Source organism: Amblyomma americanum, chromosome 1, assembly GCF_052857255.1.
Source record: "Amblyomma americanum isolate KBUSLIRL-KWMA chromosome 1, ASM5285725v1, whole genome shotgun sequence".
In the NCBI taxonomy this organism is placed as follows: domain Eukaryota; kingdom Metazoa; phylum Arthropoda; class Arachnida; order Ixodida; family Ixodidae; genus Amblyomma; species Amblyomma americanum.
In genome coordinates this window covers 73,483,124-73,499,522 of record NC_135497.1, presented here as the reverse complement: position 1 = coordinate 73,499,522, position 16,399 = coordinate 73,483,124, and the positions used below count along the sequence as shown (strand labels likewise).

Genomic DNA, 16,399 nt, shown 5'->3' with positions numbered 1-16,399 from the left:
GCTAATGTTTCGATGATGACTTCCATTCTTAAAGGTAGGCTCAAACATGTTGTGTGCAGTGAAGAAGTTGACAAGATAATCGACGAAGCATTTGAAGCATATCTTGTCTTAGCTGTGCACAGATCCGGGTGGTGTGTTCCGCAGAAAACACACCCGTATCTTGCATTTCAAGAAACGCTTTCGCTTTGTGGAGCCTGTTACAATACTACTGGGAAGAAACAAAAGAAGTAGGGATGCAACATTCTACTACGTGCCAGTATTAAAAACACTGGAGGCCATGCTAGAAAATGAAGCTGTGGTTAAGCAGTGTGATGAACTCTTACCAAACACCAACAGAGTAATGAAAGACTTCACCGATGGCAGTGTTTTCAAGTCTATTTTACTTTACAAGGGTCATCCAAAAGCGTTAAAGCTAATTCTTTTCCAGGATGCTTTCGAAGTCGTAAACCCACTCGGTTCTGCGAAGAAGAAGCACAAGCTGCTTGCAGTTTATTTAATTCTTGGCAATCTTTATTCATGGAAAAGATGCTCAACTGACTCCATCAAGCTCTGCTTGCTTTGCAGTGAGACTTACTTTAAATACTTTGGTCAAGACAAAATATTTGCACCCCTGATTGATGATCTGAAAAAGCTCGAAGCAGGCACAGTCGTCACTACAAAGGGCACACGTCTGATTGGCACAGTGTGCGCAATCCTCGGTGACAATCTTGGAACCCACGACATTGGTGGCTTTGTTGAAAACTTTAGCAATGCAACACACATCTGCAGGTTTTGTTTGGCGGAAAGAAGAGACCTCTTTTCTCCACTTGCATTGTCGGGTGTATTCGAGCTGAGAACACTAGACAATTACAACAGTGCTGTCCTAACCTTAGCAGCAGATAGCTCCTTAAGTGCAGAAAAGGGAGTAAAGTTTTGGTCTTTGTTGAACGATCTGAAGTATTTCGACGCTTGTGCCCCAGGGCTTCCCCCTTGTTTAACACACGATCTTTTTGAAGGCATAGTGTCATTCGACCTTTCTTTGTATATACAATATTTTGTCACGGTTTGTGAGTGGATTTCTCTAGAGGATCTCAATAACCGTATAGGTGGCTTTCCTTTTAAGCACAGCGACCTCAATGACAGACCATGTGAGGTTCCTGTAAAGAAATCACTTGGAGGCCATGCTATTCAGAACTGAAATATGGTTCGTTTTCTTCCCCTCTTCCTAGTCGGTTCCGTTCAGTCTACAGAGAATGAGGTCTGGAAGCAGGTTCTGTTGCTGTCAGAAATTGTTCTTTTAGTTACTGCGCCAGCAGTTACAAGTGCAATGGCTACGAGGCTCCAAGATATCATCGAAGATTACATGACAGCAGAGCAGCTCTGTTCCCAATTATTCTATTGACGCCAAAACACCACTGCCTTCTTCACTATCCAATGCTTATTATGCAGTTTGGTACCCTGATCAGATTGTGGACAATGCGATGCGAGAGCAAACACAGCTACTTCAAGAAATGTGCTAGAAACTGTCAAAATTTCAAGAATTTAACGTTGTCTTTATCTCAGCGGCATCAGCTTTTCCAAGCTTACAAGAACACAGGAAGCAGTACTGACGTTCTCGACAATGCATCTACTTTTATGATCAGCCTTTGCAGTCCTGAAATTCAGAACGAAGTTCGGAAAGTTGTTTCTGATGAAGGGGAAATTTTCTCAACACAGCAAGCAACTATTCGGGGTCTGTTCTATGAGTGCAAAATGCTAGTGGTAATGTTACGGCAGAACGGCGAACTAAAGTTTGGGGAAATACAGCTGATCCTGTCAAAAGATGCCCGGCATTTTTTTCTTGTAAAAACTGTTAGTACATCGTATGAACCAGAAGTGCAGTATTTTAACATCTTAAGTAATGACGGTCCAATCAAGTGCATTGAGCTCGACAGCTTGCTTGACAACACACCATTAATCCAGTACAACCTTGCCCGCTGCAGTTATCCTGTTTTTGTTTTGAAGCATGGATTACTTGATGGAGTTTGAACTGTGTTTCAGATAGCTGCAATGGAGTTGGAACAAGGAATTTCCAACTGGCTGCCAGCCCTGGATAAGGAGACTGTAGAGCTGACTGTCCAGAAGCTGCAGCAATGTGGTGTAGAGTCCCTGGAACATCTGAAGTATGTGGTTGAAGAGGATTTGAAATTTTTAAAGCCCATCAGCAGAAGGATTCTTCTTGAAAGGTTTTACTCAGCGGCTACGCCTAACCCACCAGTGTCACTTTCTCCAAGCGACATTCAATCGCCTACAAGCACACAGGGTGCAAGCTTTTCTACACCTTGGGAGGTTTTCCCACTACAACTTATGAAGGCTTGCCAAGAAGGGAAGCGTCCAGTAAAGAGCGACTTGAATGAAATGGTACGACTTGTGAGTGACCATATTCTTGCCATAAACAGGAAGCCAGGTCGCAAGATCTCGAGGGCCATCGCAGCTGAAATTGTGAGCCATTACCCGCAGACATTCGAGGACACCCTAAATGGGGCAGTAATTGGCTCGGGTATTGAGACACTCTTGTGGAAACTTGAAAACTGCTAACAAACGAAGGCCAAGCTCTGAGCAGCCACATCAGTTCGAACCGGACGATGAACTGGACTTGCGTGTCAAACGAGTGAAGATTCAGAGAGACTCGTATGGGTGTTTGGCATGGCAACCAAAGCTTCCATCTGACGAGACCGCTGACTCACAGGAGAAGAAAAAAGACGACTTGCTGTCGCAGTTCAGGCTTGCGTTTCCCGATGAGACCATGGTTGCACAGCTCATGTCAGAGACTTATGCATCGCAACGTCAGCTTATCAATGCATCCAAAAATATTCGAGACATTGAGCAAAGCTGGCCATTTTTGTTTCAGGCCAAGCACCTGACCAACCACGTAAACATCTTGCTAGGCTCAGATGTTGCACAGACTTTCGATGACCGACTAAAGACTGTTGGACGGCAAGTTTTTCGTTACGCACACAGCCAAGTAAAAAAGAATGTGTGAAGTCTTGTATCCAAGAAATAGAAGCTGCCAAAACTAACAGGAAGTCAATGGCAGTTGAATACGAAGCCATGCCACTACTACTGCACGTAATCTTCGGAGAAGACAAAGAGCTGCTCTACAAGCTAACAGAGGTAAAAACTGACAAATGTAGTTTGCATTGTTTCCTTGCAGTCGTCGCACGGTAATGCACAATGTGAAATGTCCCATTAATTTATTCCTCCCAATAACCAAGTAAGCACTGCCTTTTATAACAGTAGTGCAGTGATTGTTTTACCCACGTCTCTAACATTTGTACTGAGATAACAGAAAAATCTGGAAGTTTTATGTCAACCTTGCCCATAAACAAAAATTTATCCTCAAAGCCAGCAGACTTGCTGCGGTGTGTTTTAGCGTGCGACGCAATGGTAACTCATATTAAGTGAAATGGCGTCTGTGTTGAGGACTTAAGGCAACATTTTTCTTTTAATACATGCCATTGACTGATCCTGACGCTAATGCACATGTGAATTGGATTTTTCATATAAGGAGACGGCCAGCGACGATGACTTGGGGGATCTGCCAAGGTGTCTTTTCATCTGCGCGAAAGTTAAGATACTGATTACTGACTAAAAGGGCAGTTCATAAAAAAATTGCTGAAAAATGCACTAAATGGTGCTACCTTGTCCGAAATGCAAATCTTTATTATTTTAGACAAATGTATGCAATTTATTAAAAGACACCTCCCGCTGATTGAAAGATTGCCAATGCAATCTTCGTCGTTATCCCTTCCTCGTTTTTCACTTATCCTCCTAAACCTGATGGTGATGGACCCACCTCTCTGAATAAAGAGACTTTACGTGTAACTGAAAGACATGATGAAAACAGAAGGACAAAGCGAATAATAATTCTTCCTTCCAACTCTTTTCCAGGATGGACTTTTCTCACAGCTAATTCATACACAATCTGCGTGGACACCCATCCAGTGCTTCATGCATCGGAGCCAGACGAGGCCTTCAAGCTGCTGTTCTTTGCCCATTTTGCTTTTAACATCCAGTACCAGGAGACGAGCCTGTCCTTGGAATTCACACAGAGGTAAGAACTGAAGCCAATGTTCACTCACTTGTACACTTGCCTGACGTCACAGCATGCCCAGTGCAAATGCATGCTGCAGTCTGCCAATCCTCCAAAACCTTATTTACAAAAGTGATTACTACGCTGCTAATCTGAGTCTACGCGAAGAAAATGCACTTCAACTGAAAAACTTTTTGAACAGTGTGCGTGTTCATCGAGAATATCATACTGTCAATGAAGTTTACTTATAGAGGTGAAAGTTGGCATTTCTTCAGTTTGGCATTGAACTAGCACTGGGACGCAATAACGCTAAAGATATTTGGTAGTGTGCTGTAGTATAGGAGCGGCAGCGAAGAAAATTTGCTTTAAGGTAGGGAATTTTAGCAACATTGTAGTACAAGAAATTAATAATTGATTTACCATTGACTGACGTATTAACATGCCCTCATTATCCAGTCTCATTTTTGAAAATATGTGTCAAACAGCGAGACGTCATAAAGAAACCTTTTATCTCTATAGTTAAGAGTACAGCAGCAGCTTGGGATCACACCTGTGTGCTGTCTATTAGTTCTGCTTGGAGGCTAATGCAAGAGCATACAGACAAGGATGCATTCTAGTAAACGTGAAGGTCTGAGATCAGGTACTTGTTTGTTTTGTTATAATAAAGCGTAACACCAAAAACAAAGCAAGTGACAAGCACGCAACTGTATTATAAACGTTAATTTTTTTTATCCTTTGCAGCCTTTTATTTTAAAAAAGTGTGAGAAATGCGCCGGTGCTTACTATTGTGCTGGATTGTACTGCAAAATGGACATTATGTACCTCATAAGGTTGAATAATTAGACAATTAATCAGCTTAAATTAGCTAACAAACTTTACTATTTCTGCTTTAAAGGGAAGGTTGTATTGCAAAATTTATTTGTCAACATCGAAGGTTAGGCTTATTTTTAAATTTTGTTACTCGGCAATGTATTTCGAAGTATCGAAGGAAAGCTTGTTCAATTGGCTGGCCCACTTTCCTAATTATACAATGCCGTAACTGCGCATCGTATTCCAGCCGAGATCTAGTTAACTTATACATCATAAAATACACTAACTGCGTCTGTACTTGCTGCATGCATTAGAAGTGCAAGAAGCGATTTTTCTATGAATATGCAATGGTGGAAAGCTGACTCAACGAGCTTTCGTATGTATTTTTGTTGGTCGATGTCTGGAATGATACTGCCATTTAGGAGTAGTTAAAAACAGCTCATATTCAAAGTTGACGACCATCAATTTTGCAACATAACCTACCTTTGCTTCTGAGATGAAAAATAGAAAAGTCAGTCAAAGTTAATTATGTAACTACAGATACATTTGAGGTACCTAAAGTCTTCCTTGCTGTACAGTCGAGCCCAGAAGACCACACCGACGTAGCTAAGTACTTAGAACAAATATCTTCAAAAGTGAAAAAAAATCACCCTGTATATAAAATATCAATCGGAAGGAAAAAAAAATGTCTCTCCCGCTCTTTTTCTGCTGAGGCGCCCGTGTGCTGTGCGACGTCAGTGCACGTTAAAGATCCGCGGGTGGTCGAAATTATTCCGGAGCCCTCCACTACGGCACCTCTCTCTTCCTTTCTTCTTTCACTCCCTCCTTTATCCCTTCCCTTACGGCGCGGTTCAGGTGTCCAACGATATATGAGACAGATACTGCGCCATTTCCTTTCCCGCCCAAAAACCAATTATTATTAATTATTATCTTTTTCTTCCGCATCTCACACACACACACACACTTAAGGTAATGGAATCTTGGGTACGGATTTCAGGCTGTTTTTTTTATGAGAGAGGGGTGCGTCCTGACATGGCAAACCATTGTAGCAAGGTAGGCAAAAGAGACCTAACGTTTTATTAAAGCATGTTTCTCCTTGTTTTATCCGTTCAATCCTCCTTATTCATAGGGCCACATGTACTGTAGTGGCTATGAGTTCCTAGGGCGCATAAGCTACGAACGAGTCCGACACTTTTATCATTACCCACTGGACCAAAACCTCACTTGTGGAGATGAAAGTCAATCTCAAGTCATTTAATATGTGGTAGTAAAATGAAGTGATCAGTGAGAAGCAAGGTACTTACATGACTTCAGTAGCATCCTAGATACTTCTGTTTCAAATGGTACCTGTATGACCGGTAACTCAAACACATGCCTCGTAAACAATGACATTGTAGAAGCATTATATGCTCTTTCAGCCCAGCACTGCCTGTGAGCCATGCTGATGTGTGGTTGTTGATAAAACGAATCTTGCTGTTTATCGCTATGAGGAGCTTGAAAAGAAGGTTTGAGCAGCAAAGTGACGCCTCACAAAGTTTTATTTCTGGGTGGGAACAGGTAAGATATTAGTGCTTTTTTACTTAGCTTTTACCCCTCAGAACGTAGCGGATCATATATGAGACCTGATTTTTTTAACACATCCGCCCTTGTCAGAGTGGTTGTGCAAGTGTAGAACGAATATATTTTTGTCTTTCAACTATAAAAATTAGGTTTTTGTGCCTGGTCGTTAGTTATAGCTCGTGGCTCTTTGTTTCAGGGCTATTGCAGGTATTAATCCTGCAAGAGGAACAAAGGTGCAAAAGAATGGCGTGAAGCAGCACTGCCTGTCACCAAGAGTGGCTGCACTCGTAACGGCTTTGAAAGACTATGACTTTTAGATTTTTAGTTTCTGTTGCTAGTGTTGTATAACATTTTATTATGTTGGGCTCAGAAATAGTTTTCGAGCTATAGAAGACTGCTGATGTGACTTTCGATTTAATAAAGTGTTCATTCATATCAAGCTGCTTGGCTTTTGGTTCTCAGGGAATGCTATACTGATGAAAATCAGTGTGTTGCGCAAACGTTTCATATTTAGATATTCTTAAATTACTACACGCAACTTTCCTCGAGCAGCGAATTATGTAATATCACACTTTCATTGGTATAAACGATGAAAAGATCGTATTTGTAATTTAATGAGCCCTTGTGCTTGCACAGAAACCGTATTTTGTGCGGGGAAAAAAATTGGAATAAAAGAACAACTAATAGGAAACAGAACTTTGCAGGAATTTCAAATATATTTTCTGCAAACCAAAAAGAAAATTGTGTGCAAATTAACAGGGCAGCCAAAACAGACAACTAAACTCAATTTGCAGTCACAGATTTTCTGTACATGATAGAAAAGAAACATTGTAAAATAACAGAATAACTGAAAACAGAAAAGTGAATTTCATAGATTTTCTGTACATGACAGAAAAGAAACACTGTAAAATAACAGAATCACTGAAAACAGGAAAGTGAATTTCACACACATTTTACAAGCTTTCAGTAAATAATGAGAAAGAAAAACCTGAAAATCACAGACTTGCTTCGAAACAGAAAAGGAAATTTCACAAAAATTTTACAGGAATTTTCGGTAAATAATAAAAACTAACATTGTAAAATAACCGAAAAACGGAAAAAAGAACTGTACAGACATTTTCTGGCAGGACAGCTGCCCGAAAATGTCTGTTTTTTTTGGAAAAATTTTACAGTGTAATTGACGCATCGTCTAATATCCAGTCCAAAGTTGAAGTCTCCATGATGGAAAGGAGTGAAAAGTGGCGTCGGGTTCTTCATGCTTTTGCCCGTTTGCTTAATTTGGGAGTTAATCTGAAGTAGAAACCAGGTTATTGTCAGTATATTTTGTGGTAAAAACGCAAGGAAATCTGTAATGGGACGCAGTGCCGAAAAGGATTTGCGGTGGGCAAACACGGGCTCTGGTGAGCTCCAAGATGATGATGCGGTGTGTCTGCTTTGTGCACAAGACGCAGCTTGCTGGGCCTGCATTGCCTGCCTTGGTGTCCTCTTCTTGAGCGGGAGGGCAAAGCGCCTCACAGCAATGGTCGTCCCATACGTCGCCGGCATGTTCTTCGCAGAAATCTCGCAGTTGAGTACGATATTGCGCGTCGTAAGTAGGAGCAAACCGAGCCTTACTGTTGTTTACATTGCCTTGCTGCTAACTGTGCGGACAAAGCATAGTACTCGAGTTGAGGCTGCTGGTGCATGTGATGGTTAGTTTGCATTTCTTTCAATCTTGAAACTGCAGACATGGAAAAAGACGCCGCACTTGTGAGCAAATGTCACGTCTTGCGTCTGGAGTAAACCTGCTCTTGTTCACGATACTTCCTTCATGGCCTAGTCCATTGTGAAAGATGACGTGCCTACACCTGTTTGCTTCAGTACTGCTTTTCCGCTGATCGTGTTTACATACAGTTTCAGCCTGGTCAATGGTCTGTATTATAAGCGTTTCGCTGTGACTCTGTCTGTGACTGTTCCTTCGATTTTGGTCATCATTGACTGCAGCGTGCAGGTGTTTTTATTTACAAAATTATTCGCTAACAAGTGCTTCTCTACTGTGCACAAAAGCCTTTAAACGGTCACCTTGCCCAGGCCATGTTGTCATGCTCAAGCAACTGATCGTCTTCATCAAAGAGTTTCTAAATATTACCTAAAGGGAAAGCTGGCGCCACCATTTCTGCGAGTTTTTTAAAGTAGTATAGATACCTAATTTTAGTGGCATGTTTTCTTCATTGTAGTGATGCATAAGACATTACTCCATTTCATACATCAGGTGCAACGCTGTGAAAGGTACGGAAGTAGTCCGCACGGAAAAAATAAAGGGAGGCATATTGCTCAGCGTTTCTTGTGTGGTGTAGTGTTCTAAGGCACGAGAAAGCGACCATGTGTCGTCAGCGATAAGAGTGCATTTAATCAAGCTGATGACAAATGTAACATGCAGTAAGTCTGGAGAGAAAGTATTTAATATTTTCTTCTCACCACAAGGAACGCACTACTTTTTGGCCACAGATGCAGGCAGCACAAACAACAGGCATAGCTTTGACACCATTGCACTTTATGTATATAACGGTATATATGGATAATCACGTGATGTTTGCCTGCAACTCTTAACAAATTTACAATTGAATTTTTATGTCATGCAATTTCGGTTTTGGTTTCAACAGCTCTGTGATGTCAAAGTTCCGGATAGGCTACGTGAGGCGTGCGGAAGACAGCAATATAATCGCTGCTCCTTCATTCATTATTTTGGTTCCTGAGGCTGCTGGCTTAGCATTGCAGTGAATTAATGCAACGAAGCAGTGATTATATGTTTTCACATACCCCACGTGACCTATATGCAACTTTGACGTCGGAGCCAGCATTCTGGCAGAGAAATTCGCATGGCGGCGCTGTGTGAGTAGAATACGTCTGCTGCTCATGCTTTATATGATAAGCTGAAAAGAAGGCTACAAGGAAGCAATCTAGGTTATGATCTGTCGTACACATTAGCGGAAAGGTTGTTGAGGCAACGACTACCGGGTTTAATATTTGCGGACGATATTGTACTCTTAGGAGATAGCCAGGAAGATTTCCAAACTTTGGTGAATTGCTCTGGGAGACGAAGGAGACAGTCTAGGTTTCAGTATTAGCGCAACTAAATCAGGTGTGATGGTTTTGAACGGTACAACCGATCAGGAGCTTACAATACAAGACCATGAAATACCCCGAGTGGCCGAATACAAACATCTCGGGGTATGGGTAAACAAAGGGCATATGTACACGGAAAAGCACGAATAGACTCTCATAGCGAAAGGGCGAAGAGATGCCGGATAATGAAACATAGGGCATTGTGGGGTACAACAGGTATGAAGTCCTCAGAGGTATTTGGAAAGGAATAATGGTGCCGGGGCTTACTTTAGGGAATGCGGTTCTATGCTTAAGGGCTGAAGTTCAGTCGCGATTAGAAGTAAATCAGAAAACTCTCGGAAGATTAGCACTAGGTGCCCACGGGAAAACCACAAACGAGGCAGTACAGAGGGATATCCGCTGGGTAACATTCGAAGCACGGGAAGCTCAGAGTAAAGTACTCTACGAAGAACGCCTGAGAAAATGGGACGATAACAGGTGGGCAGCTAAGGTATTTAAATACCTGTACAGAAAAAGCGTTGACACCACAGTGGCGGAAACGAACTAGAAAGCTGGCCAGTAAGTTTGCCGGAGACGAGGAAGCAGAAAGAAAGATCATTAAAACGGCAGGTTAAAAACGTCGAAGGTAAAAATTGGATAGATTCAATGAAAAAGAAGCATAGTGTTGAACTATATCGATGCTGGAAAAGGCAGATCAGGAAGGAAACGTTTAATGATAACTCAAGGGGCCGTGCCCTCCTCTTTGAAGCTAGGTCAGGGTGTCTTAGAACGCGCAGCTACGAAAAGAAATTTAACGAAGAAGCTGACACATGTGCTGTGTGTGGTAAATCTGCAGAAACAATAGAACACCTCATTCTAAAGTGTGATGGTATTCATCCCGATGTCGATGCAGGCACAGTCACTCTTACTGAGGCCTTAGGGTTTAGAGATAACAATATTCATTTAAATAAACCTGCGGTGGAAATTAGCAAAAAGCGATTGGAGGATTGGTGGCTCAAAAGCAGAGAGGTGACATAAGATTTGAAGTGTAGGAAGACGTATTTAAAGAAAATGAATTTTATTAACAACTTACAGCAGATATAAACAAAAATAAAGGAAAAAAAGCTGAGTATGGTGGCAACTAGCACAGCCCCGTTTCAAAGGGGACGCTCATACCCTCCATCCATCCATCCACGTCTGGCGCGTCGGGTGCCTCCGCTCACTTCGAGAAAAAGAGAAGCTCGGCTGGCGCTGATCGGCCGCGCGCAGCACGATTCTTGCTTTCGCGTTTGCATGCGTGTTTAATTGCATTCATGCCTTCCTGAGGCTTTTTCATGTTCGTATTCCGCATGCATTCTATCCCTATGTATTTAGAAGCGCTGAAAAGAAAACGATGAGGGCCTACCCGTGATTTTCACACAGACGAGACGTATCAGGCGATTATGATCACTTCCTATTCCACAGTGGCGTGTGTCAAATATCTGCTGACAGAGAAGTTCTTTTTCGTCCCCAACCGAAAATTCAACAGTGATCCAATTGAATCCCTGTTTGGCAGTTTGCGAATGTCATCCAACATGTTGGATGTTCGGGCTGCACTGTCAGGTCTCGGAAAGCTACTGAATACCATGATCGCTGCGTCTAATTCAGAATATAATATAGCCCAAAAAGAATGCGCTTTGACGCCAAGACTCATACCCGCTGATCTCCTCTCGTCTGCGCAAGAAACTTCTACTTCAGCTCCAAAGCCTCTCCTGACGTCGACTGTGCAAGCGGCGCCGAGGCTGTTGAGAGAAAGATTGGGGCTTCAGAGGTTTACCACCACAATTTTGCCACAGCCCTTGCCATCGCTTCAGAACTCGGCTACCGGCCGCTTATGTGGGCGGCTGCATTGCAGGAGGTGTCGGTGAGCATATAGAATGCGAGAACTGCCTTAATTTCTGTACGAAGCCGGTTTGAAACCAGCCAGTCTTTCAGTTCACCCTTAGCCAAGACAGATATGGGCTGCTCTACCCGTCACATCAACTTCTCTTCTTTCTACACACAACAGGAGCGTTTGCTGACCGCACCGTGCAGGAAGATGAGACCTTGCAAAATCATCTCACTAGATTAGTAGAGCCCGCTGTCCCAGCTCTTTGTGCTTCAAAGTTGCTGAATGCAAGAGCGATGGCAGAAACGAGCACAGGTTTAAGCTCATGAGTCTGTTCTTTTCCTCAGGCCGCTCCTCTCAACTACGCATTCAATGTTACTGACAGGGACGTAGTTAAACATTTTGCAAAAAAGCCCCTTTCGCGAAAGTATGCGAAACTGTGAGAGTGGCATACGCTTTAATGCATGTGGGAGTGGGACTCCACAATAAATGTTTTTTTTTCGAGTTGGTGTAAGTTTTGAGTCACAACGCACTGATATTGAATAAATGAAGCCCTATATCTTTTTTTTATTCGAAAAATGTGCCATGAGGCATAAGTTGAAAAAAGGAGAAGGAATGCGGAAGATAAAAAGTTGAAAGAAGGATTGAAGACCCGTTGCGCTGAGGTAGTCTGCGGAGTGCTATCTTCAGGCAGGTGGTGCAGCGCCTCACATTACATAACTGATGGCACTGACAGTAGGGCGCATTTTTCGCGCATACCGCTCAAGTTGAGCGTCACCACTGCGAATCGAGAAACAGTGCTGCACGAAAGTGCGCGGCCGATCGAATGATGAAAGCACATGGCACAGCTCCACATTTTATGGGGCCAGCTGTGGCTTCGGTGGCGACAATGGTAACTCTCAAAAACTTTACGAAGGAAACGCGGGATCAGGTATCGCTTTGGAAGCAGTCTAACGGGTTTACGTGCTACTTTATAGCGTATCTCCTTCCGGCTTGCGTCATCTGTTACATGAGTAAACAGCACGCAACAGAGCTTTTTAGCGCCCAAGCTTTCAGTATTAGCTGCTGCCAAACACTGGTTTCAAATAAGGACCCTCAGACAAGCGAACTTAAAGGTGGCAGAACAATGTTTCACGAATTGGATTCAAGCAGGCGCGCGCGGTCATGTCAGCGCAGCAGACAACGCGCGAGCGCATTGCACAGCAATAGCCGCGAACGACACGACTGAAATGGGCCGGTTACCCTTAGCGACAAGAGCTTCCGAGCTGCCTTTTAAAAAAAGTTTTTATTGTACTTGAAACAACATGAACGCAGTCGAAAAGTCAACGACAGAACAGCTGCGAACGGTGAGCGTTTCTATGAGCGACGGTGATGTGACGGGCGTCCTTCTCTGGTGGCGGCGCGTGGCGGCGAAAGGCCGTACTAGCTCCGGCGGCCGGGTTCGCGTCTCCTTTTCCCAGGCACAGAAAGTATACGCCTTTTCACGGGCTCATAGCCGCCAGGGGGAGCCACAGCGCCGCAAACCGGATGGACACCCAGGAAACTTCCGGTCTCCCCGCGAAGCGAGCGAGCGAGCCGCAGGGTCGAGGCGAGTTTTTCTTTTGTGTTTGTAGCACGGCCAAAGTACGGCGCGGGTCGCCCTGTTGCATTATGTTTTCGGGTGGAAAAACATCTTCCGTGACCCCATCACGACGTGGACCGTGCTGTTGTGTGCCAGGTTGCAGCTTGCGACCTGGAACCAACCTCCTGTCGCAGGCAGGTGCGCACTTTCAGGTTTCCGGCAGACGCCGAGCGTAGAAACGCTTGGATAGCAGCAGTTCGGCGGGACCGATGGATGCCTACGAAAAGCTCCGATGTTTGTTCTGCTCATTTCGTTCAAGGTGAGAACAGGTTTATGATGTCTGCTTGTGCCGCAGCTAATTCCTGCACATCTTATGTGCGCTTTGAGATTGAACGTTGACTGGATTGAACGTTGCGGGTTGGCAATCGTCGCGACCGCATTCGCCTAATCAGCGGCTGCATCTCTAGCAGTAAAAATTGCACCGTGAAGTAAGGAAACACTGTTTTGCGGTTAGTTGTGCGTGCAAGGCGTCGCTTAGCCGTTTCCAGGGCAATTAGCCAGCTTGTGACGCTTGCAGTGCAGTTTCGATCATGCAGCAATGCGAGTGTGTGTGATTTACGGGCATATAAAGTCCCGAAGTAACTCAGCTTATGATAAACGGCGTAGTTGAGTGCTCCAGAATAATTTAGACCACCTGAGGGTTTTGAATGTGTACTGAAGTTGCACAGCACACGGTCGCTTTCTAGACGCGTGTCGCGTCAATCAAAACTCTGCCGCTATGGCCGGGATCGAACCCAGGTATCCCGGCTTAGTAATCGAGCGCTTAGTTGATGCTTAGTTTATGAGCGGCAGTTTTTGCTGCGATGCGGGCCCAAGCATCTTATTGTTGTAATGCCTAACTCGGTTGGTGTTCTTTTATGCGCATATCTGGTGCGATTGCTCAGGCGTCTGTTGCTAACCTTCTGGTCGTGTGTTCGATCCCGTTCGCTGCATCAACTCTTCTACAGGGACGAAATCCAAAAACGCTGGAGTATCATTCGATGCACTTTTTGTTCTACTATTCTCAGCGGCTGGAGAAATTAATTCGATCGCCTGCAAGTGCTGGTAAAAAGAGTGAAATGCTTCCAACTTGCTTGATTCAATATTTTTGTGCAGTTTCTTACTTAGAAATGCAGAACGTAAAGTATGTAATCATACCAAGGAACCCTTAGTGTTTCTTCCTTTTCCTAGAGAACTCCTGGGCAATATTGCTTTGGTGCATTTCAGCCAGTTTTTTTTGTTTTTTTTTTGCATTTGGGAGAGCACATGTGGCTACTAATTTTCAAACATTCTTTTCTTTCTTTAGGTAAACCATCATCTGACCCCACACATCCCGACTATGTCCCCTCCATATTTCCTTATCGTGCCTCGGGAAATGTGGCCCAGAAAATTTCTAGGTTCCAACGCGCTGCTCGAAAGGATGGATTGAAGGAAGCATCCAGACCTGCTGCATGTAATCCTGGGCCAAGTGTGCTTGACTGTGGGCTCAACACGACTGGCGCAGGACAAGACGCGGATGATACTGCACTATCTGCGACTGCAACTGTTTCCGTGGTAGAGAATTGCCACATGGAAACAGAAACTGATCTCAGCATGCAGAATATATCCCATCTTATTGAAGAGAATGGCAGGCTTAAGCAGCGTTTGGCCTCTCTGGAGGAAGAGTGTTCAGCAGCTAAGCAAAAGGCTGGTGAACTTGAAAACAAGCATACAAACCATGCTATTATAACCAAAGAAGTGGTAATGCAGTCAGCCAAAACAGTAAAGTTTTACACAGGGTTTGTATCTACAGCCATGTTCACTGCTTTTCTGCAGTTTGTGCTGTCAGCATGGAAGCCGTCATGTGCCACATGGCTTGATGCAGAAACACAACTCATCATGGTACTCATGAGACTTCGTTTGGGTCTCCTTACCCAAGATTTGTCATGCAGATTTGGCATCTCAAATGCCACTGTCAGTTCAATTTTTCATGCATGGCTTGATGTTCTTGCTGCAAACATGACAAAGTTGATAATCTGGCCTTCCCGACAGACACTTCAAGCTAATCGGCCAGCGGCGTTTCAGGACCCTTTTTTTGATGGTGTAACTGGCATCATTGATTGTACTGAAGTATTCATACAAAGGCCGATATTAATGACAGCAAGGAGCCAGACATATTCTCATTACAAACGCCATAATACAGTAAAAATACTAGTTGTAATATCACCTTCAGGAGCAATAAGTTTCGTATCAAAAGCATGGGGAGGCAGGACGCCTGACAAGGAGATTACTCTACGCAGTGGTCTCCTAGACAAGGTCAAGGAAGGGGATGTTTTTCTTGTTGACCGAGGATTTAGATGCGGTGAGATGTTTGCTGCACGAGGTGCAACACTTCTCATGCCATCACAGACTAAGAATCGTGCCCAGCTACCTGGTGCTGAGGTCACAACGTCTAGGAAAGTCTCTAGCGTGCGCATCCATGTTGAAAGGGCCATACAAAGATTGAAAGTTTTCAGAATTTTCCAGACTGTGCTGCCTTTGAATTTCGTGAAGAGGACTGGCGACAAGAACCTCGCAACCATAGATAAAGTGGTGGTGGTGTGCTCTGCTTTAGTTAATCTGCAAACCCCTATCATTAAGAATTCTCAGCGCAGAAGTGCTTCATAACTCTCTTCCACGAAAGTGCGGTGCTGTGAGGAAACATGAATACAGACATGCTGTGATGGAACAGCAAATGCTCATGTGTGTGTGACCATACTGACAATCATTGTATATAGTTTCATAGTGTGTACTTATGTTTTCGACTACTTCCAGTGTGTCTGCACTACGTGTACACACACTGTGATAGAACAGCAAGTGCTCATGTGTGTGTGACCATGCTTTTCATTGCATGTATTTATCTTTTCTACTACATCCAATGTGTCTGCACTGTGTGTAGACAATAATTCATGTTGTTGATGTTGCCCACATTGATCTTTTCACATTTGTTTATCCTATTTTCTTGCAATCTCTGCAGTCAATTACTGCATATTGTTTGGCTCAGTTTTTAAGTATTTCCTGTTGCTTGTTTTCACATGTTGAGAATTGGGCTTTTTGTTTTCTGCTTGTATAGTTATTCTGTCATCAGAGCAGGTGTTCAAATTTTTACTTGCTGTTTGCTTCTGTATCAGTTTTTTTTATATGTTCTCTGCTTGGGACGTGAAGGCGTACTGTATTTAAAATCTATTATATTTGAGTTTGCACATCCGACAAATGCATCCGACATTAGTCCTTGAAGTGAACATATTTTGTCAAACAAGCAGTGTTTATCTGCCTTTCGAATGTGATAAAATATAACACTTGGAGTGTTCAGCAAAAAAAAAAGCTTGTGCTTAAGTTGAGATGCTGTAAGCTACAGGGTTAGCCTTGAGGTTTCTGCCTACAATTGCTCCACCGTAGCGGCACCTAC

At 43.5% G+C, this 16,399-nt stretch overlaps 1 protein-coding gene across 1 annotated transcript; it reads left to right on the top strand.

Annotated features, from left to right (window-relative positions):
- Positions 1-14,277: 14,277 nt before the first annotated feature.
- On the top strand, positions 14,278-15,685 carry LOC144133355 (uncharacterized). The gene has a single exon (XM_077666413.1). The coding sequence runs from the start codon at positions 14,542-14,544 to the stop codon at positions 15,616-15,618; it is 1,077 nt and encodes a 358-aa protein (XP_077522539.1). The 5' UTR covers positions 14,278-14,541; the 3' UTR covers positions 15,619-15,685.
- Positions 15,686-16,399: the final 714 nt, after the last annotated feature.